We start from the raw sequence: 22435 nt of genomic DNA on the forward strand, positions 1-22435 counted from the left end.
CTTGATACGTGAACAAATTCTTTTTAGCCAGATCGAAAACAGCTGGAAAAGCAATTGGACAAACAGTTGGAAAAAACAACGGGCAAAAAAAAACAAAAAAAAACTACCAGAACGAGCACCAACCAATGTAATGCTGACACAAATTCTCCACCGATGTGGCCTGCTGGATAAGCCGGTCCACTTGCACGGGCACGTTCAAATCCCGCATGCGTCGGATATCATTCCCGGTAAGCTTATCCGTAATTCTCTTCAACACCAACAACGCTCTGGCATTTCTGATTTCCACCTCATGCTGCTTTGTCAACCGCGTTGCCTCCGCCTCGTCGATTTGCCCGCGCTTCAACAACTCGCCAGTGTTCACCTGCGGTAACTTGATCCCCGTGGCATCGGCAATGGCCTGCGTCGGGAAGTCAAATCCCCAGTTGATCAACGGATCGTAGGCAAAAGCCTCCAAAATGGCCATCAACGACTCCTTGTTGTCTCGCAACACCCGCATCACATGCTCACAGGTAATGCGGAAACTCCCTTCGATCCCACTCACCTCCATCGCGTAGGTCAACATACGAGTGAGTCTGAAGGGCACCTTTTCTGGATACTTTTCACGGAGAATGGCCGCCTCGAAGCAGTCGCCAAAATCAATGTGGACAACCTTACCGGTAATGCGATCAAGCATGAGATTCGACGGGTGGCGGTCGCCGAGGCCCAAGATGTAACCTGCGATCGACATGACTGCCAACGAACGGGTGTAAGTGGTACGGCGGTCGAGCCACGATTCGGACGACCGCGACTTCAACCACAACACTTTGTAGAGATCCTGGCCGCGAGTGCTGTCCAACGCGTACGTGAAAACCTCCACCTTTTGTAAAAGCGTGAGGTGGTCATAATCGGGCGCCATCTGCAACATGAGGCGGTGCTCGAGGTTCAACCAGATCTTGCGCGACTCACGGTACTCCCGGATCAAGACGTGGAAGGTGTCACTGTTCGGCACCCACCTGAGCAACCCGGACTTGGGTGAAAGCGGAATCGCTGGATACTGCTGAATGTCCAAGTGACGCTTGAAACACTCGGGGTCGTTAACTAACAAGGTATTGACCAACCCAAACAACTGCATGACCAAGTTATCCTGGCGGATATCCTCGTGGCCCTTCAACGCGTACGTGTAGTCCTTCCCATCGCTACCCTTGCAGCACAACTTTCTCGGCCGCTGCTTGGACGAAATGACTGAGAAGGTGGGCTCAAACTTGATGATGCGGACCACAGGCTGCCCGGCCTCGTAGGTCCCCGGAGCCGCCAACTCTAAATCACTAGCGGCAAGTAACTTCGGCGACACGTACTGGAGCTCCAACGTCTGCAATTGGGGTAACTGGCGACTAATCCGCCGGAACACATTGTAGTAGATATCCCAGGCCTGGTTGAGGTTGGCCACGTCCTTGGTGCGGCGGAAGTTGAGGACCCATTCGTTCGCGTCGTTGAGGTCTCGCCCGAACGCGTTCTGGAACGACACCTCGCGTAACGTCTCCGGGCCGCGCTCGAGCATCCGGTGCAACGGCTCCAACACCTCATACATCTTTTCTGTGTTGTGCTCGCCGAAGAACAACCGCGATGCATCCTCCAACCCCTCGTACCACTGCTCGTGCCACAATACCGCCACACGGATGAGCTCCTGACTGACCAACTCCGCCTGCTCAACCAAGTTCGCACTGTGTACGCGCATCTTGTCGATGATCGACATTGCCGCCTTTTTGCGGCCCACACTCTCCCCCTTGATTGCCACCGCGAGCGGGTACACCAACGCCTGCGGATGCGCCTTGCCCAAGCCGCTGAGCAAGCCGTGCAACGAGCGGCTAACGGTCGCGTTGGGCTGGTGGATCCGCGAGATCAACTGCGGCACTACCTGCAACCACGTGTCAATCTTGATCATATCGAAGCCGTGCGCCATGGCCTGGTTGGCATCCTCCTTGCCACCGTACCGGAACCACAATGTCAAGAGGCGGAGCGTGTCCTGGAGAGAGTTGGAGTCCGAGAGTGCGATCGAATGAAAGAACCCGGTGATGGCCGGGATCACATGGCGCTGGACCAATTCGCGGTGGCGGTCTTCGTCAACGCCTTCACCGCCTTCGAGGTGGCCGATTTCTCTCTCACCGCGCTCGTTGCGCTCACCGCTGAGCGAGATCACCTCGAAGTTTACCAACGCCCAGTTGTGCCACGCCTTGTACCACTTGTCGTCAAAGTGCGTTGCCAAAAGATACGACCCCAAAATCACCTCCGAGAGCTCCGTCCGCCAGTTACTGTTCAATGCGATCTGCCACTCGCCTTGCTTCAAGAAACACCGCGCAAGCAACTTGGTGTACTCCTGGACGTGTTTTGGCCCCGAAAACGGAAGCGGCAGCGTGATCAAGTCGTTCGGGTTCAACCCGAGGTCCTGCGACATGCGTGTGCTAAAGTCGATCAAGTGTTCGAGCGCCTCCCTCCGCTGTCCCGACGTCCACATGTACTTTAACTGCGCGTACACCACCTGTGGCGGCGCGCGCGAGTTGGGGTTGTCAGGGTTGCCCTCCTCCAACAACGAATTGAGCGACTTCTCCGCCAAGCCAAGCCTACCGGACTTGCGGCACAAGTTGGCAAACTTGATCCACATCTCCATGTCCTGTTTCGGCTTCACCACCAAAGCACGCACCTTGAGCATCCGCTGCCACACGTCCACGTTGCGCTGACACCCGAGCAACCGCGTGTTCCAGGTCTTGCGCATCACCGCACGCTTCTCAGAACCCACAGGGAGGCACTTGTACTTGATGATCTCCTCGAGCTCCGCAAGCATTTGTACGCGCACTACCACGCCATAGGCACGGTTGTAGCTCTCGCTGACCAACGCGGTGATCTCCGTGACGAGGAGGTCGCGTGCCTGGAGGATGTGGTTCGACGCCTCCTCGAAATTGTTCCGGTGGAGACACAAGATCGCGTCAAAGAACGCCTTATCCGGCGAGTCCTCCTTCATCACGCCTATGTACGTGTCCATGCGCTCCCATTTGCCCAAGCCCCACGCGGCCGCCGCGGCCAACGGTGCCACCGCACGCCGGATGGAGCTCGATGCGTTGATCCACCTCGCCTGCGCAAGCTCCGACAATTGCTCCCACTCCCCAAGCGCGTGCAAACAGCGCATCTTCCCCAAGGTGATTTCCATGGAGTGCGGGTCGACCCGCTCCCTCTCGTTGTACGCTTGCAACGCGTCCTCCCAGCGCTGCAACTTCTCGTACCACGTCTCCTTCAACTGGAGGTCATGGTGCATCTGCGCGTGGCGGAGGATCCCGACGGCCGCGTCCAGCTGCTGGAGCTGGTTGTTGATGCTGATTAATGCCTCAATCGTTGGCGTCGACGGCTCCTGGATGAACTCCATCTCCTTGTAGTGCAACGCCTTGGCGTATGCGTGGCAGCGCTGCGCGTAGCGGCCGAGAGTGGGCACATCGATTGGCAACGGCTTGTCGTCGTGTTCCATGAACTCCGCGAGATTGAGCAAGATCTGGTGGATCTCTGGCGGGTTGGATGAGGACGAGAGTGCAACACAGAGGGCCTGGATCAACTCTTCCTGGTTCTTTGGGAACAACTCACTCCAGCAGCTCGCGAAACTGGCGTTGAAGAGGTCCTTGGCGAGCGGGTAGTAGACCGACGCAAGCACCGAACAGGCTCGGAGGGCGTGCGACGGCGACTCCTTGAGCAACTCCACGCTCAACCGGCGGATCCACTCTTGCCAGTCCTCCTTGGTGCTGCGCTGCGACGCGTCCCACGCGTTCTTGAGGATCTGCTGGTTAACCGGCAACTTTTTGTTGGGCATTTCGGCGTCACTGGCGTCCGGCTGCTGGCTGCTCTCGTATTCCTTGTCTACGATGAGGTTGCTGGGCAACGGCTCGCCGTGGAGCAACTTGTTAACGAGCTGGTCGTAGATGTTGGCCTGGATGCGCTGCTGAACCAACACCTTATTGATAACAGGGATGAACACGGTAAAGTCGTTGCCCATCTGCATCAACAAGAGGCTGACGGTGTTCATGGTAGCCTTGCGGAGCTCCTCGCTGTTGTACGACAACACGCGCAACAATGGATGGATTATGCGTGATGACATGTCGCTGAGACTGACGTTGCGTGACAAACGGCCGATGGTCTCGATCGCCGCCTTGCGGAGCGGCACGCTGCTGTACTCAAACATCTTGACCACGTTAGGGATGATGAGGTGCACGAACTCCTCGATATTGGCACCAAACACCACGAGCGCGCGCAACACGCGGAGGCTACTCGTCATATTAGTGCTCTTGTCGTTGCCCAATACGTCGAGCAAAAGCGGGAGAATCGCGGTCAAGTACACCTTGAACTCACCGTCGAGTGCCTTGGATACGGACTCGACAAGCGAAATGATGGTGGCCTGCAAGTTTGGCATCTTGACAAAGAACTCTCGCACGGCCTCGAGGATCTCGTTGAGGTACGGCCGGATGTGCTGCTTGACAATGCGGATGAGGTAGCCGAGCTGCTGGAAGTAAAAGTCAAGCATCGACGGCGGACACGTATGCATCACCGTGATGACGCCCGGGATGATCTGCGCGAGGAACGGCACGCAGCGGAGGCCGAGTGTCTGGAAACTGTACATGACGGCCTGGATCACGGCCGTGTGGTGGGTGCTCAACGACGGATCCTTGAGGATCTTCATGAGCGTGGTGATCACCACCGTCGGGTAGTACTCGTCATTGGACGGCGACATGCCCTGCATCAACAACGCCACATCCACGGGCGGCGCGTTCTGTTCCACCACGGGAATGTTCTTTGAGCTAACCTCCACCTCGCGGTGCTTGTACGGGTCGAGCGCACCCAAGATCCCAACGAGGCGCACGGTCTCGCGACGGATTGTGGCGGACGACTCGGACTTGAGGATGCCCACGAGCATGCCGAGGAGCTGCGGATAGTCAAGCAACGGCTGGATCACGTACCCGGAGCTACTGGTCAATTGGCCTAAGGTTCGGAGTGCGGCATCGCGCTTGAACGATGACGACTGGTCCTGGAAGGTGTCCAAGATCAACGGCATCAAGTCGGGGATGAACGGCTTGAGGTCCTCTCCACCGACGACTGCAAGCTCGCCGAGCGCAGTGATGGCCGCGCTCGCCACCAACAGGCTGGCGTCGCGTGCCTTGGGGAGTAACGCATCGACGATCGGCTTGACGTACGGCCGCGTGATCTCCTTGGATGACGCAATGAGGAGACTGAGGAGCGTCGCGCTCTCCTCCTTTTTGCGACTGACCGTCAGGTACTCGAGGTCCGTGAGCAACTGGATAAGTGTCTTGCGCAACGACGGCACGATGTACGCGGGATTTATCGCGGAGAGGCGCCCGATGATGCGAATAGCAATCTTGCGAATCGCAAACACCTCATCGTGGAGGCCGATAAACAAGAGGCGCACGTTGTCGGCCTGCGAGAGTTGCAGGTCAAAGCTCTCGCCGAGTGCCAGGAGCACCTCTGTGCGGATCTCCGGCACCGGGTCGGTGATCGCAACCGAGAGGAGCTTGTCCAAAACCTCGCACACGGCCAGGAGCGCGTTGGCACTGGTCTGGAAGCAGATGGGGTCGCGCGAGAACAAGCGGCACGACGCGATGGCCGCGGTCTTGCGCACCTCTGCACTGTCGTGCTCGATGTAGGAAACCGTCACATAGCGCACGAGCTCGTGCAACGCGTAGTCTTTGAACTCGAAGAACATGGCCATCTGCAACGCCTGCACGATGATGGCGGTGTCAACGGTCTCGGGCGTATCGTACGGGCCGTGTTCCTCCTTGGCAGCCATACCGGCACGGTACTCGCGTGCGGCCACGGGGTTCATATGGCGTGCAGCGTTCGGCGCGCCCGGCGGCCGGAACGCGTTCCCCGATAAACACAAGCTCAAGAGATTGAGGAGCTTTGCGTTGATGAGTGGTTCGAGCGGCGGGATCTCCTCCGCGAGGATCTGGAGCGTAGCCTGCATGTGTGGCGATAGCGCGCAGCCTAGCATCATGTCGAGGATGTCACGCTGGAGATGTTTGGTCAAGGCGGGGCCGACGGCCGACGCGAGCTTGCCGATGCACGAGAAGATGGCCTGCTCGATATCGCGCTTGTGGCGCTGCTTGAACGAAAGGCCATCGCGGATGTTGTCGAGAATGGCGTCCATGTAGGTGGCCATCTGGCCTTGGACCTCGAACGCAATGTTGCCGATGGAGATAAGGATCGCGGGCTTGTCCTTGTCACGCTTGAGTTGGCCGAGGTAGTAGAGCAACGTGCGGTGAAGGTACTTGTCGACAAACTTTTGCGGGTTGAACTTTGCGAGAAGCGGGATGATGGCAATCACCTCCTGGCGGATCACGTCGACCTTGTAGTCTTTAAAGCGCGCCGCTGCCTCGTACACCATATCGTACTTGTCGGAGACAAAGATGCTGTTGGGCGTGAGGAGCTCGCGGAAGCAGAGGAGCGAGCCGTGGATGGCCTCGTTGGTGTTGAGCTTGAAGCCAACCATTGCGCCCTCCATCAACCGGTTGAACCATGTGCGGCGTAACGCTGCGTCACGGTCATACACGATATCGAGGCATTTGCGCAACGCAAGCGCGGCGTCCGTACGTATTATGAGCTTGGGGTCGCGGAGCGTGACCCAGATGTGCTCGAGGATTTGGTTGACGTACACGTAGAGCAACGTAGGACTGTTGTTGGCGATGGCAGTAATGACAAGCACGGCAGCATGGCGGCGGTTCTCCTGGCGTTCTGATTGGAGCCATTCGATGGACTTTTTCGCCTCAAATTCGATAAAGTCTGCGGTAAGCGTCCCTCCAGGGATGGCCAAACGCCCGAGCGTGTGCGTCGCGGCGTACATCACTTCGAGGTCATTGCACGGGATCAAGATGCGGAGGTAGTTGGCGTAGCGGTTAAACATCGTGGCGTTCTCCTCACCGCCCTCAAAGTCGATAAACGCATCGATGGCGGCAATCCCACCGAGCTTCTCGCTCTGGTCGGAGGAATGGATCAACTCAAACACCTTGTTGTTGATGTCCTTGTTATAGCGGTTAAACTGCTCGGACAGAAGGTCACGCGAGATTGACGTGAGGTGGTTACGGAGGGCCACCAGAGCTTGCTGGCGCTCGCTGGCGCTTTTGGATTTTAGCCGCCCAAAGATCTGGGAAAGCGCGAAACTATCCATTGGTGGTTTGTGAGAGGGAATATACGGGCTTGTTGGGGGTGAGTATATGGACTGGATGGGTTTCTGTGGCGAAATTCAGCGCAACTGGCAGCAATGGAGGGGGGAAGGTGTAGATGGTGTTGTTGGAAAAAGGTGGAATGAATTGGCTTTGATATCGGGCTGATATATACCTGCCGTCACATAGAGCGATTTGGGGGAGTTACCCGCCAGCGCTTATCTCACGTGATGAATGCGTGTGGGGGGGGCATATCACCAAACCATTGACCTCAATGGGTGATGTGTATAAAATATTGTGAGTGAATAAGATTCAGTGGTATATGGGTAGTTTAAATGCCAAATTTTCGTTTTTTTCATTCATTTTCTGTATCTGCCTGAAAAATGATATGTTAACGTCAATTGTAGTACTCCTTACAACCTGTTTTTGAGAGATTTCTCATGCACAAGATATTGTCATTCGCAGGAGTACTGTTACATTATATGAATTTACGCCAGTGTAAGTTTCAATTATTACCCTGAGTGATGTTTGTTATAATAAATATCGATAGAAACTGTTAAATGTAAAAGTTAAATCATAGTCGACTATAGCATTTATGTCTATCCACCACGATCTGGAGTTGACCAGTGTTCGGTCAAACCCATAATCTCTACGTCTTATAACTATCCTTTGACAGTGAAGTCTATTGGTCCTGCCCCCGCAAGCTCATCTGGCGGATCATCTCCATCATGTCGTCATCTTGACTTCTCGCGGCGATTGCTTCCGCCACCAAATTATCATCCACATAGTCCGTGAAGCGTTCGACCTGGCCGCTCTTGTCCGCATGCGGCGGAAGCACATCATAGTCAAAGATCTCGTTGTCTTCCCAGACCTCTGCCGGAATTTTGGCCATCAACTTGCTCTCGCCGGACAAGATAGCGTGCCTCAACAAGTTTGCCGGAATGAGCTCCGTCACGGCTGCTTCTTTGGTGCTCTCTACCTTTGTCCCTACCAACAGAAGGAGCGTGTCGTGCAAGAACTGGCGGTGCTTGGCCTCTGACCACATGGCAGCTGCACGCACGAGATACGTCTCCGTCGCGAGTGCCACCTCCGGGCCAACCTGCAACAACTTGGGGTCGATTGGAACATGGAACGCCAAACCCACGGTTTCCAAGAGCTGGAAACCCGTGTAGGGGTATCTGGAATATGCCTGCTTCAATGCCGCGGCCGCCTGCACTGGTTCTTCTAGGTACAAGAGCGCAAGCACCTTGGAGTAGGCAAGGCCCGGGGTGAGCCAGCGGGCGTATGTCGTCACCAACAGCGAATCGCACAAGCGAACCAAATAGCGGTATTCCCCGCTCATGATGGCGTAGAAGTCAATGAAGTAGCGCACACCATACGGGTCCTCCGCTGGGGCGAGCGATAGCAACAACTTGCACCATGTGAGAGCCGTGTAGAAGGTTGACTTCTGGGTCAACACCCCGATATAACGGAAACACGCGAGGTAGAACTGGCGGTTGAGCGCATACGCAAACGGAAGACGGACCATCCCAGAGCCAAACTCAAAAAACTTCGGGAACGCGCGGTCAAATACAAAGAGCGCGCGTTCTGTCAAGCCGCTGCTGTTACTCTTGTCGCCTTGTCTAACGAGAATGGTGGCCACCTGGATGAGCGTCTCCACGTGGTACGGTGCCAGGTGCATGAGCCCGATCAACGCCTCGTGGTCAGGCGTGACAGCCGTCGCGACATAGAATTTGGCATTCGTGAGACGATCATCGACGTTACGCGTGAATTTGTAATACTTGATCCCGCGGCGTGCCTCTTCGGCGACTTCATCTCTGATCACATCCATCCAGTCCTCAGACTGGCTCATCTTCAACTCCACTAGAGCTTGAGCTGAAATCTCCTCCATGCCCACTTCTTTCCGTGGCGACGGTAGCCAGTCGTCGCGGATCTTGGTGAGCACAAGTTTGCGTGTGGTTCCAGGGATCGAGCGGCGGTCACTGCCACCCCAGCCGCGCACGAGCTTTTTCATCTTCTGGATCTGCTTCATTTGCTCGGGGGAGATAAACGACGAGGATGTGGAGTCTGCATCCTCAATTGCCTCTATCAGGAGGTTCCCAAACAAGTTGCGGAACTCTCTGTCGGGGTCCAAGTCGCGTGGATCGAGCGCGAGAAGCGCGACGCAGCGCGCGAACCGAGCGGGCGTGAATACCTTGAAGCATGGATCAATAACGTCCTCAGACACTGGCAGAGTCTCCTCGTCCTCCGAATCAGCTTCCTGGACCTCTTTTTTCTCTTCCTTTACCGCGTACTCCTGCAAAATCCGATCGAGCTCCTCGTCGCTATCCACCACTGGTTGTTTGCTCTTGCGTGTCTGTTTGATCTTTCGGGCCTTTTTCGGTGCGCTGATCTTTACCGGCTGCGGAAGTGGCTCATTGGAGTCACCCTGCAGGCAGTCCTCGTAGTCTGTGCTGGTTTCCTCTTCTGAGGTTTCGCCACCCAAAAACGCAAACGCGTTGGTCTTTGGCGTGTACTCTTCTTCAGGTTCACTTTCGCTGGAAACAGGCGCAAGGCTCTTGAGACGCTGTTTCTCAAGCCTTCTCATACCGCGGGAGCTCATAATGGCGGGGGTGTGTATGGGGAAGAAGGAGAGCAAGCGGTTGAAAGGTTGTCCATCGATTTTTTTTTCATGTAGGAACCAGCCACGAGCCCTTGCCACAGTATGCAGGTCTACCAGCCACAGTTGTCGCGGTAAGGGTATTTGTTAACTGTTGAATGTGTTCCTTTCCTCGTAGGTATTACAACATCATATAATTGGTGGTATGTTGACTTACGATGAACTAATAAAGACAAAGAGGTAGTGTAGCTCTGGGCACTAATTCTCTGGTTTCCAGACTAACGTCTAGTCCCCCTTTCTATCATTATATGCTTACTGTTTATACCCTATCAAATATTATTTAAAACTCATAGTTTCAGATCATATTTATCCCCCTACAGATTATATTTACTCTTTCCCGGGGATCTGTGGAATCCAGCCTCTCCCGTCGAGCCTCTGGTAGCAGTCACGCTCCAAACGGCAGACCAAACTCTGCGACTGTTCCACCCCATCACGTACCCAGACCCCCCAAGAACCCATCATGTTCGACATGAGCATGTCTGTGAAGAGCCTGTCGCCGACTACGGCCACCTCATGGGGTCCTTCCACCAAACCCTGGGACTGGAAGTACTCCATGATTTCCGCGTGGCAGCCGGGCTTTTTAGTAGAGTGACGCAAAACGGTCACACCGGTGTCGCGCTCCAACTTTTCGGCTTGTACGTGGTTGATATCGTCGTCCGTACCTGCGGAGTTGCTGACAATCAACAAGCTCTCCTTGGGGTATTCGTTGCGGAGCCTCTCCCATACCGCCTAGTTGGTTAGTCTTCCATCAATGAGGCCATAGCGTTTACATACCGAGTAGGCTGGCCAGACCTTATCGTCATGGTCTTTGGCGAAACAGTTGTCCTTGTCCAAAACCACCGCCTTGATGGTGACATTCGCCGGCTGGTGAGGAAACTGTAAGGGAATCGGCAACGTCTCAAACGTCGGGATGATGAGGTTGGGCAAGCACAATGCGGGGTTGTAGAGTAAACGTGAGACGTTAATACTAGCACTTAGGTTTAGTTTGGTCATTGGTGGGAGTGGAAATAATATGGTCTGTGTCTCGTACTGCTAAATTTCAGTCTGCATATCCGGTAAATAGAGACCGAGGTTGAGCCCTTAACACGTTGATATATGATATAGAGCGTGCTATAAGATTTATACTGAAGGTCAAAAATGAACGTGTAAATAACTGAGATATAGGAAGGAAATCTACCACTAGTAATGATATCCTAGGTTCTAGCTTGGAGAGTTTTCCGTCTTTCACTAACCAAAAGCGTTGATAACCTCATACTCAACTTTTAGTACCAACTGGCTTCTAGCATTTAATGCTCACAGTATGCCACATATTAGCTCTCCTTTGCAAGTGAACTTCCCAGCTAGCTTTCTAACAAAAAATAAATAAATAAACAATGAAACCTTGCCACGAAACTGAATTTTCGTGTTTTATTCATATGTCGGTCACAACCCACCACTATCCCAGCATTTCAACGCTCCCCTCCATTGGTCCTGCATGCTCTCCATTTTATAAGGCGGATTTTTTCGCAGCCGTAACTCAGCGAAAAATCCATCTCCCACCTCAAAGCTTCAGCCCAAGCCACCCTGGCCTACCATTCAGTCATTTCACCTATTTCATCCATCGGTCTCCCGGTCTGGCCCCTTTCTAGCTCACCAACCACTTTCCAGATCCTAAAATGAGCAGCAACCCCGCCCGCCGCCGCGCTCCACGTAAGGAAAAATCCGACAAGGTGCACACCAACGGCTGGCGCCGCAACGAAACCACGGGAACCGAAACCGAAGCCTTGGACGAGTCCGAACAGTGTCTCATTTGCGCCGAACGCATCGAAATCGCCGCCTATTCCCCGTGCAACCACGTCACCTGTCACAAGTGCACGTTCCGCCAACGCGCACTCTACGGAAAAAAAACCTGTTTGGTCTGCCGAACCGAAAACGCCACCCTTGTCTTTTCCGAAGACGGTACCAAGTCCTACGATGCCTTTTCCGCCGGTGACTTTGTCGACCATAGCGAAAAGTTTGGCATCAGCTTCACGTCGCACTACGCACGTGACGCGACTCTCGGGTTGCTTGATTTTGCGTGTGTAAAGTGCGGCGAGAAGTTCGCGAACTTCAAGAAGCTCAACGCGCACGTGAAGGAGGCACACCAGCTCGAGTACTGTCATCTCTGCGGGACCCAGAAGAAGGCGTTTTTGTCGGAGTTGCGTTTGTATACCCGTCACCAGCTCCAGAAACATCTCTCAGCGGGTGATGAAAGCGGTTTCACCGGTCATCCGGCGTGCAAGTTCTGCTCCGGGATGCGCTTCTACTCAGACGATGAGTGGAATGACCACATGAAAAAGTCGCACGAGCGCTGCCACATCTGCGACAAGTTGGATCCACAGAAGCCGCAATACTTCAAGAACTATGACGCAGTGTGGCGGCACTTTGAGGACCAACACTTTACGTGCGGGGTCAGCACGTGTCGCGAGGCTAAGTTTGTGGTCTTCCAGGACGAGTTTGAACTCCAACTCCACATGTCGAAGGAACACCCATCGCTTATTGGGAATTCCTTCACGCTAGGCGGTGCCAGGGGCTTCCGTTCCGGCTTGTCCACCTTCCAGCCTAACGCCTCCAACAGCAGCTCCAGCTCCAGAGCCCCCTCCAGGAGTTCTAACCGAGGCCCTGAAGAGGTTGTGGACTCCTTTGAAACCAAGCAGATGCGCCTCGAGGAGCGTGCCAGACATTACTTGAACTACGCGACGCGCGACTTCGAGACGTTCACACGCACAAACGCTGCGTATAAGAGCGGCGATGTGTCTCTGAAACAGCTTTTAAAGACGTACAACGAACTCTTCACCACCGAACAGTCGGACATTGCACTTCTTTTAAAGGAGCTCGCCGAGTTGTACCCCGCCAGCTCTCCCAAGCGATCCGCCCTTCTTGACGCTATGAACGATTTGCAAAAGCACATTCAACAGGAAGAACAGTTTCCAGCCTTTCCGGGTTCCGATGAGTCGCTTCTCTCGGATACCGCGTCTTGGAGAAACAAGTCATCAAAAAAGAGCGCCTCTCTCCTTGCCTTTCCGCCATTGCCAGCCAGTCCGTCCTCCAGGCCGGCTGCGCCGCCGGCTAGACCGGTTGTGGGCAAGGGAAGCGCCCAAAAATTTCCTCCGTTGGCAGGAGGGACCCAACCGAAATCAATCTTTGCCCCAACTCCTACTCCCCCGATAAGGTATACAACGGTGATCAAGAAAGGCTCTGGGTATATTAAGCCGCAAGTCAACACCTCTCAGGCCTCTGCCAGTTACAAACCATCATACTTGACGGCCAAACCGAAATCCGCGTCGCCATCGCCTTCGCCGACTCCGATCTTAAGCGTGGACGGACTCAATCTCGGTGTTTCGTCAAAGAAGACGGTTTTGGATGATCCCAAGTTCCCTTCCTTGCCTGTTTCCACCAAGAAGCCCATTCCGCGAGTTAATCCGATTAGTATTGATCCGAGCAACTGGGGGAAGAAGGTCCCAGCCCCGGCCCCAGCCCCCGTTCCGGCCGAGGAGAACAAGGGCAAGAAGAAGAAAGGCAAAAAGCAGATTTTGTTTCAGATCGGGATCTAAGACGGAGACGGTTAACCGGAGGTGGAAGGATTATATAGAACTGGGAGGTATTGGGTTGAGATATTTTTAGAGGTACCCTGGTAGATTTCTGTTATATACTTGCCCAAAAGCTGCATCGGCGTTAATTCATTATTTATTAGATTAGCGAGTATTATAGTGGAGTTCTGTATCTTTTCATATTAACCGAATCGGTATGATACCTAAAATGTTAAAACTGTGAATGACAAGTGGCAGCCTAAATCCATTATACTGTATGGCATTTCTCGATGAGCTTCCCCCTGTATTTAGGTGTAGGAGATTTCATGCATAATTTTTTTTTGATAATTTTCACTGCCTGCACGTAAAAATGGCATATATTTCAGTTCTGGTTGTAGTGAGCACCTTTGAAAACTACCATCTATCACAAAAAATGGCGGGCAAACCAACCAAAGCAGGTAGGCCAAATAGAGAAATCCTTTCCGGTGGTAAGAAGTATGCCACTAAGCAAGCCAATAAGCATCGAGTAGCGGAGGTTGTGTTCGACAAAGATGCCAGGGTCGAGTACTTGACGGGGTTCCACAAGAGAAAAATCGAGCGCCAAAAGAAGGCCAAGGACTATAACATCGAGCAGGAGAGATTGGCTAGGTTGGAAGAGAGAAAAAAGATGAGAGAAGAGAGAAAGAAGGACGTGGAGGACCAGTTGAAAAAGTTCAACGATACAGTCATGGAGCTCACCGGCGGTGTGCAAGACGACGACGAAGACTGGAGTGGCTTCAAGACCGAGAAGGCCGCTAAGGACGAGTCTGAAGATGAGACTGATGCTCAGAAACAGGTCGATGAGGCGAACGGAATCCTCAACCGCAAGGAAATCTACATCGCTGACAACGAGAATGCACCTGTTGCGGGCGAATCCACCGTCACCATCGAGTCGTTGGACCCTAACGCCGAAAACTTGGCGTTACTTGCAAAGGCCAACCACATGGAGTATGGGAAAGCCGCGGAGATGGTTGAGAAGGACGAGTCTGCGGAGTCCAAGGAGGAAAAGAAGAGGGCAGCGAAGAAGAAGAAGTTCCGTTACCTCTCCAAGGCCGAGAGAAGAGACAACACTCGTAAGGAAAGAAGCAAGAACTCCAGACCAAAGAGAGACGCTCCGGGCGCTCCAACCGGGAAGAGCGGTAAGGGTGCCAAGGGTAAGGGTGGTAAGGGTAAATAAGCATTTCATCTGTACAATATTAATAAAGCATAGCCAATGTGTTTTCAGGCATAAACTAGGTGGCTTTAAGGCCGGAATATGAAGCTTACAATAAAAGGTTAGTGTGTTCATCTAACTTGGCATTCTACCTTATGGTTAGATTAGGCTAGAGAATATATGGGCAAAAGACCGTAGCGTATTCGACTTGGGCTCTTGAACTGCGGATGATACCAAAAATAACATTGTACATTCAGCTCTCACCCAGCACCTTGGATTCCTCGTTCGCAAACTAAAGGGATAAAAGCAACCATCTACTGCTATATCTGAAATGAGACCTCAAAACTATCTAGCCGGACTCATGGACGGTGCACTTCAATCTTGTCTCAGAATTTACATCTTGACAATCTCTACACCAATGAAATTGCAGTCTCTAGTCTTTATAATATACGCTTGTATCATGTCTAAACTTTGGATTTACGCTGAGGTGAGATCCAGAAGCGAAATGGAGCTATCCCCCGCACTCACCAACGTGGTGGCCTCCATCTTGACCCACTCGGTCTCCACTCTGATGAGCATCCACATAAAGCGTCTGCCAATCTCAAGCAACTCTAGCACAAACACGCCGTACTCGGAGGAGTAGAGAGAGGTGAGAACCATAAAGGTGGAGCTGTAGTCACTCGGCAATAACCGGGTGAGCCAGATGAATCTGAGGATAAAGTCCACCACGATCGCGGTGAAGTAGATCTGGCGGTCGCCGAAGTGCAATACGGGTCTCAACAACCCCTGGGACCGGTCGTTCTTGAGCCAGTAGTTGAAAAACTTGAAATTCCAGTCGTGGGTGACGTCCCAGAAGAACGTGTAACAGGAGTTGACCAAGGACATGGCAAGCCACATCCGGAAGTAGTACTTCTTGGCCTCCTCGGTTTCGGCTCCTTTCAACATAATGCCCGCAACCAAGGGGAGGAACGAGGTGGAGTATTTGATCGCGTTGTACAAGTGGTTTAAGTTGGTGTTATCCGACGCCTCGTACTCGTGAAGGCACTGTACCAAGCGAATGGCGGTCGGATACGCCACAATCAACGAGTCGATGCCGTACCATGAGCCGTAAGTTCTGTCCAAGCTGACCTTTCCATCCACAGGGAAACAGGTGGTGCCGATGAATAAATGGCAAACGTAAATAAGAAGATCAAGGATGACCTTGGCGTAGGAGGTGAAAGTGTCAGACAAGAGGATTTCGTTGTTACGAATGGACGGGTTGATACCAAAGGCGAGCATTCTGGAGGCCGTGGACCGCAAGCGTCTCTTCCCAAAGCCCGTAGTGCTCACGTGGAAGAAAACAAAGTAGAAAATGGCCCCGATGGCGAGTAACGGAACCCAATCGATCATAGAGATGGTAGCCTGGCTTTTGGCAGGGGCAAGGGCGTATGCGGTGTAGGCCAACACACTGACTGTGGTCACCTGAGAGACGATAAGGCGGCAGGCACGCGGCAAATCGACATTCGTCGAGATATGACTGTCAAATCCAAGCACGCTCAAGGCGTTGATCCTTGTTTTTTGGAAGATTTGGATGGCCACGTACCAGAGCCACACCCCGACGTTCAAGAGGAGAATGATGCGGTACGGCAATGGGAGGAGGGTGTCGATTTCCCATTCATTGCTGGAGGATCCTTTATCCATAGCGGGGTTTGTCTTGTGCCTAATGGGGACAAAAGTCTTGCAAAGAAAGAGTCATTGGATGTTGTGCGATGTTGCAACCATAAATATCCTGCATTAGACACGTACACCTTCGCGTGGAAAATTTTGGCGATGCTCTACAAGATAGCTATAGCCGATTTAGTTTATTAAATAGATAGATCCATTGAATATTCAATACCAAAGTGCTAGGTGCTTCAGGCGCAGTAAACCGCGACTTACCGGTTTTAATCATTTCCTTATAAAGGTTTCAGGATTAGCATGGAAACATCACTAGCAGATAGGCACCTCGGCAGGGAACGACAATGGATAAAAGAGTCTACGGGAGAATAGGGATCAATAGCATATATTACAGACATGGATCCTAAAGGTGTTAGTTGCTGACCCAAAAAGTACTTCGAGAAGGAGGACGCTATTCATAAAGATGCAAGGAGCGTGAATCTTATTCTTCAGAGTTCAATGTGTTTGGCATGAAAAAATCGAATCGGTCATTATGTTTCCGTTTGGGGCGACAGCTTGTCATCAGGTAGAGATTTATTCTCTGCATCTTTAGGCGAATGGTTGGAAGGGTTCGGTACATACTAATTATTTCTTTTGGGCGCAGTTTACACTGCTCCTTTGGATTTGTGTTAGAGTAGAGAGTAGTGGAAGTTTAAGAGAGGCCCTAAATTTATACCTGCGTCGGAGATGGATAATAAGTGAAAACTTTCAGTGCGTTACCCGCCTCTAATATCCTGCATATAAACAATGCCCTACTCTTTTTTTCATATTTCTGAGCGTACTGGGGTGTATGAATGTATATACAGGATAAGCATCTCCGTGATAAAAATTCGTGGTTAATGAATCTACCGCTTCATGACTAAAGGACCTGACATTCTGCTTTCAATGTATATAGAGTAGAGCTCACTATGGATATTTTCGCGCGCGTTATACGGCTATTTACGAGTCATATAATGTTACATATTCTATCTACAAGTATTCTAACTATAATAACATGTAATGATAATAACCTGAACCTGAAACAAAGCAACGAGATAAACTATAATGCGGTTCGAGAACCAAAGATGGAACACCACAGGAAGGTATGTGCAAACGGACACCTGAGGCAAGCCAACGTGCGAATGGTTGAATTTTTTTTTTAAAAAAAAAGATAAAGGAAGGAAAAAGGAAGATCAGACGCGGCGCGCAAAGGACTGACCAGAGGAATGCGGGATGAATTCCACGAATAATGAGGCTTAGAGAGGGTACACCAGATTGGAGTAGGAATCAAAACAAAACAAAAAAGGTGAATGATGGTATCAGAATCGGGGAGTACCAAGCGGCACTGATATTTCCGAGATGTATATCAGTTTGCTCTCGTTATTGAACGTTATAAATGGCACCAACACTCGCTTTTAGCATCTTTGCCTCTCTGGCACTCGTTTGTTCCACTATCTTCACCCGATAACCGTTAATATTCATGCTGTATGCTCGCTAGTAGAACGCCCGCAACGTCTGTTCATCCGCCAAGTTCTCCTGAACCACAAAGTAAATCTCCATCAACATGTTCGGAAACCGTGAGTTAAAGTATGCGTAGAAACCGTCCGGAAGCGGACCCATCTCCTCCATCAATGCTTCGGGCATGTCATTAAAGTGGTGATACTTGTTTCTGAGCGCACGCAACAAGTCCATCAACTTCAGCCCGTGGTACTTCCTGTACTTGCCCAAGTTGTCAAGAAACAATCTCCCGAACTTTGCCCGCCAGTCTTTGCCCACAACTTGTGGAGCAATCTCTTCCAACTTAAGCAAGAGAGGGCTAGGCGGGTCCCGGCGTTCGACCTCGAAGCGGTCGCTGACTTTGAGCAAGAAGTCAAAGCGCTTCTCGTACAGCCAGAAGTACGGATGCTTCATGATCTGCAGCGAGTCGAGGCGCAGCCGCGGATTGCGCGCAATCATGTGCGCGATCAAGTGGCGTGCCTCGAACGCATCGGGAAGCACGTCCAACAAGTCCAAGCAGTACTCGCCCTTGATGATGTTCCCCTCGCGGAGATATCTGTCGCCGAACGGATGCTGGCCGCTCGTGAGCACATAGTAGAACACACAGCCCATGGAAAAGACATCAATCGCGCGCGTGAGTTTCCGCTTGGAGAGCGAGTCATAAACTAAAGGCTCGCTGGCTCCTGTAGCGTTCATACCAGGAATGGAGTGGTTCAGGTCGGACGTCATGGTCCCGTTGGTGATAATGTTATTGTACACGCTATCGTGCTCATCGACGAGCAACTCTGGCGCTCTCCAGCCAGCCGTGCCCGCCGCGTTGGCGGTCGTTGCGCGGAAACTCGACTGGTCAGCCTCAAGCTTCTTGCAAAGACCAAAGTCCGAAATGAGCGTGCGTGGTGGCACTGCCTCGCCTCGGTGCCGGTGCTTTGGCGGCGCCACCAAGATATTTTGTGGTTTGAGGTCTCTGTGAACAATTTTGAGCGAGTGGAGGTAGTTGAGGCCGCAGGCAATCTGATACAAGATCGTGTTCGGGCGCATCGATGAGAGCTCCGGGTACCGCTGGGCTTTCTCCACCACATCCTCCAAACTGGCGCTGCAGAGCTCTAACGCAATGTAGAGGAACTTCTCGCTCTCCTGGGAACAGAAGTAGCGCACCACGTTAGGGTGGTCGTCACTTTCCTGAAGGAGCGCCACCTCGTGCTGCGCCACGTCAAAGAAGTCAAGCAACATGCGCTTGACCGCCACAGGGCGGGACTCAAACGTCCCTTTGTACACCACCGTCCCGTGCGAGCCGTAGCCGAGCACCGTGTCGGAGATGACCAAGTTCCCGGTAGACGAACGAGAGTTGGCAGAACCAACCTCTGAAAGCAAGGAGCCCTCCGACTTTGTTGAGGAACCAACCTCCGAACTGATCGAGGAGTCGACTTCTAAACTGAGGCTTTCCAGAGCTATCTCCGATTCCTTCTTGTTCTTTTTGCCCCCACGACTACCGCGCTTGCGGCGTTTGGGGCCCGCATCTTCGGGCGAACTCACCGCATCCGTGGTCTTGGAGATCTCGCCGTGGTCGAGGATCGTCACGCTCTTTTTACGCTTGTCATCGGGCTCGGGAGTGGAGAGTTCTCGGGCCAGGTCCACCTTCCCCGTATCAGGGCGCAAGGCCAGATCGCTAAACTTGATAGACGGAGCTGAGTTATCGGCCACATACGTGACCTCTGTCTCGTGGCCAATCTCCCGATCTGTCTCCTGCAGGTCCTGCCCTTTCTTCTTTCTCGCGGCCTCTTCCTCGCTAAGCATCTTCTCGACGATCTCGATCGCGTTCTGGGTCCGTCTGAAGAACCCAAGCTTGACCAAGATCTTGGTGAACGGTGGGATTACCCCCATCTTGCCCAAGCCCACCATTACCATCACCACGACTAACGTGGTGACAGCATTCTCCACGATCCGGAGAACAATCTTACCCAACGACATGGTCAAGTAGTCTTCGGTGATATCGAGGGTGACCGGCTGGATAGGCTTGGGTATCCTCTGGTGCCCCCACGGAGTAGTCGTCGTCGTCGTCGCCGGGAGGTTTTTCAGAATTGTGGCTGCAGGGCTCGGCAAGCGCTCGCGGGTATGGGTGGTTTCCAGGACAAGCGACTTGTGCACGCCGTTCAACGTGAGGTTCTCAAAGTCCGGCGACGAGGGAACGTCACGACTGTGCCAGCGGCTGGAAGTCCAGTACTGCGATCTCGGCGCGGACGCCACGAGCAACGGATAGTTGAAGCCAGACATGGCGTACCACGAGCCGGTGGACGTCTGGTCGAGGAACGTGCCATAGTCCGCCTTCGGGTTGAACGCTTCAGAGTCCGGCTTGAGCGGGTGGGGGAGCACCGCGAGCTCAGCGCTATGCGACAGGAAGATATCAAACACGTTCACGGCAATCGCGGGGAGCCGCGATACCCACTTCGGCGTGGGCAGCTCCAAGTCCATTGCTAACACTGACGCGTCGTAGTTTGGCGCGAGGAACATATCGCGCGGGTACCGACTCTGCTGCACCAAGTCCTTGTCCATGTTGTTAGGGCCCCAGGACGCGTACGTGACTTTCCAGGTAGCCTGGTCCTTTCCTTGGTTTGATCCTTGGATTGTGAGCTCGTAGATGGTCTGGCTCACATATACATGGGGCTCTTCTGGACCCCGAGGGTCCACCGGGCATTGCATCGACGGGGAGCCAGGACCGTAGGTGCCCAAGACCTCGCCGTCAGACACACGAATGTCGTACAACAACGACCGCATCGCACCGGTGTAGATTTTGTCATCTCCCGATAGCACAAAGGGGGACTCGAGCACTAAGTGCTTGATACTGACGGGGAACTCCTGGAGCCCCATCTCTTTGGAGAAGTAGTAGAGTCGGCCGTCGTCTAGGGGCTCCACCGCCCAGATGACCTCGGACCGCTGGTCTTCGGGGGATGTGTGGGTCTGATTGACGATCTGGACGAGCGGCGTTCCGGGCAAGGTCCAGAGCACCTCGCCTGTGGTGCGATTGAGCCCGTGAAGTGCCCCCTCAATGTCGCTCGCAAGAAGCGTGTCTGTAACGTCCCAGGCCTCAAGCGGGCGTGCATAGAGCTCTGGGAGGTTGTCTAGCGCGCGGAGCCCGAGAGTGTCCAGTAAGATTTCTAGACTGGGAGTGTTTCGTGCGTACTCGCCAATCTCCGCCGGTGACGCGAACGTGGCGACGGACTGACAGAGCGCAAGGCAGAATAGTAGTAAATAAGGCCTCATCTGAAAATGTACAAAACAGGGGGGGTTTTTTTGGTGGGGAAATTGACCCAGGGAGTGTTTAAGCGAACACTCGATGAATGCGGGATGATCTGATGGGGTTTGGCGGATATCCGAGATCAACTCAGGATGATCGCTCAGTATATGGTAAAAAGAAAGAGACTCGGCTGTGGGTGCACTGAAATAGCCAAGTTACTTGGATTGATGATAGAAGATCAAGTCCAGCTTGGCTTTTCGACACGGTGGATACTCAAAGACAGTATCTATTCGGTAAACTGATCGCACCTGTATATGTGGCAGACCTGAAGCGACTTTCAGCAAAGAATGGGTAGTCTGTATATCTAGCAGACCTGGAGCAACTTTCAGCAAAGACTGAGAAATCTACTGAGCTCAATTTTTTTTTCACAGTCTTTTAGTAAGGACAAGATCGGAGAGTGTAGGGTCTCCTGATACAAAAATGGAAGGGGTGTGTGGATATGTGATGAATGGTGTGTCGTGGTGGACGTAGTTGGGACTGATTACCCCTTCTTGAATTCGATAATTCAATGGAACTCTCTTCCTCACCTCATGCACAATATCCTCACGACCGCAGGTTTGCCTGCACGTTAGCAGGAAAATTTTGTCAGTGTCACGTGCCTTCCGCGCTAGCGATAACGATTCACATATGAGTAGTTACTTTATATTGTGCCTATGGATATGAGGGATCGGCTAGTTATCTGCCGTATTGAATAATATTCCATTCTACGATTTCCAATGATGGAAAATAGTGGAAAAGACTAAGTGGCTAGTGGGTTGTTTTATAGCGATCTGGGCATTGCCGAAAGTTAGACGCCCGCCCAGGCTGCGGGAGCTGCATTAGACGTTTGCCACAGGATGTTTGCCTTCTGATTCGTCGTTACCTGCAGTTTTAGAGTTGCGTAGATACGGATGATGCAATCACACTCAAAGGTATACGGTAACTCACGCAGAATCGGAATTAGAGCAAATCTGTAGACATACATGTTTTAGCCGAACGTCACTTAGATGGGGAGGCCGATCTTGTGAACCCTTGAATTCACGAGGAAAATAAAGCCTTTAGAACGTTCAGGGGCAGTGTATAAAACCAGAATGCCCAGCATTATGAGAATCACTTTTCTGCGGTTGCCGAATCTTTTCTCAGGGTTTAAATCCCCATCGCCAGCACGGCCATCAGCCCGAGAAGACAGAACCAAGAGGTAGTACAACCCTGTAGACTCTATACTATGCTTACAATCATACCATCTTACTTGGAAGCTAGTCTAAGCATTGGTCCATTGAGCCCTACGGTCATTCATTATAACTTGTGTACATCAAACCAGTGGGGATAGAAATGGCTCCTAGCCATCGGATTCTCTCGACGGGTCCAATAAACTGCCTCCAGGGACACGAGATAACTCTCGGTACG

The 22435-nt window shown here is 52.6% G+C and overlaps 6 protein-coding genes across 6 annotated transcripts; 2 read left to right on the forward strand and 4 right to left on the reverse strand.

Annotated features, from left to right (window-relative positions):
* Window positions 1-26: 26 nt before the first annotated feature.
* Window positions 27-7310, reverse strand: TOR1 (phosphatidylinositol kinase-related protein kinase). The gene has a single exon (XM_019128047.1). The coding sequence runs from the start codon at window positions 7190-7192 to the stop codon at window positions 104-106; it is 7089 nt and encodes a 2362-aa protein (XP_018987181.1). The 5' UTR covers window positions 7193-7310; the 3' UTR covers window positions 27-103.
* Window positions 7311-7701: 391 nt separating this feature from the next.
* On the reverse strand, window positions 7702-10924 carry BABINDRAFT_174458 (uncharacterized protein). The gene is made up of 5 exons (XM_019130962.1): window positions 10621-10924; window positions 10285-10575; window positions 10103-10112; window positions 10004-10009; window positions 7702-9899 (listed from the first exon to the last, which is right to left on the reverse strand). The coding sequence occupies exons 1-5, from the start codon at window positions 10837-10839 to the stop codon at window positions 7870-7872; spliced, it is 2556 nt and encodes an 851-aa protein (XP_018987182.1). The 5' UTR covers window positions 10840-10924; the 3' UTR covers window positions 7702-7869.
* A 287-nt stretch (window positions 10925-11211) lies between these two features.
* BABINDRAFT_160086 (E3 ubiquitin-protein ligase) lies at window positions 11212-13602 on the forward strand. The gene has a single exon (XM_019128048.1). The coding sequence runs from the start codon at window positions 11502-11504 to the stop codon at window positions 13416-13418; it is 1917 nt and encodes a 638-aa protein (XP_018987183.1). The 5' UTR covers window positions 11212-11501; the 3' UTR covers window positions 13419-13602.
* Window positions 13603-13803: 201 nt separating this feature from the next.
* Window positions 13804-14657, forward strand: BABINDRAFT_160087 (uncharacterized protein). Its single transcript, XM_019128049.1, has one exon. The coding sequence runs from the start codon at window positions 13828-13830 to the stop codon at window positions 14608-14610; it is 783 nt and encodes a 260-aa protein (XP_018987184.1). The 5' UTR covers window positions 13804-13827; the 3' UTR covers window positions 14611-14657.
* A 354-nt stretch (window positions 14658-15011) lies between these two features.
* On the reverse strand, window positions 15012-16305 carry ERD1 (Erd1p). The gene has a single exon (XM_019128050.1). It carries the CDS (start codon window positions 16264-16266, stop codon window positions 15064-15066), a length of 1203 nt encoding a protein of 400 aa, XP_018987185.1. The 5' UTR covers window positions 16267-16305; the 3' UTR covers window positions 15012-15063.
* Window positions 16306-17754: 1449 nt separating this feature from the next.
* On the reverse strand, window positions 17755-22013 carry IRE1 (bifunctional endoribonuclease/protein kinase; the record flags this gene model as incomplete). Its single annotated transcript, XM_019130746.1, has 4 exons — window positions 17755-19392; window positions 19534-20861; window positions 21315-21345; window positions 21912-22013. 4 exons carry the CDS (start codon window positions 22011-22013, stop codon window positions 17755-17757), a joined length of 3099 nt encoding a protein of 1032 aa, XP_018987186.1.
* Window positions 22014-22435: the final 422 nt, after the last annotated feature.

This window comes from Babjeviella inositovora (genome assembly GCF_001661335.1).
Source record: "Babjeviella inositovora NRRL Y-12698 unplaced genomic scaffold BABINscaffold_2, whole genome shotgun sequence".
NCBI classification, from domain to species: Eukaryota; Fungi; Ascomycota; class Pichiomycetes; order Serinales; genus Babjeviella; species Babjeviella inositovora.

Bases quoted from the DNA above. Each gene is read 5' to 3' on its own strand.
- TOR1 (XM_019128047.1), bottom strand. From the start codon at position 7,192: ATGGATAGTTTCGCGCTTTCCCAGATCTTTGGGCGGCTAAAATCCAAA.
- BABINDRAFT_174458 (XM_019130962.1), bottom strand. From the start codon at position 10,839: ATGACCAAACTAAACCTAAGTGCTAGTATTAACGTCTCACGTTTACTC. The intron at 10,576-10,620 runs GTATGTAAACGC...CTAACCAACTAG, and splicing joins AGGTCTGGCCAGCCTACTCG to GCGGTATGGGAGAGGCTCCG.
- BABINDRAFT_160086 (XM_019128048.1), top strand. From the start codon at position 11,502: ATGAGCAGCAACCCCGCCCGCCGCCGCGCTCCACGTAAGGAAAAATCC.
- BABINDRAFT_160087 (XM_019128049.1), top strand. From the start codon at position 13,828: ATGGCGGGCAAACCAACCAAAGCAGGTAGGCCAAATAGAGAAATCCTT.
- ERD1 (XM_019128050.1), bottom strand. From the start codon at position 16,266: ATGGATAAAGGATCCTCCAGCAATGAATGGGAAATCGACACCCTCCTC.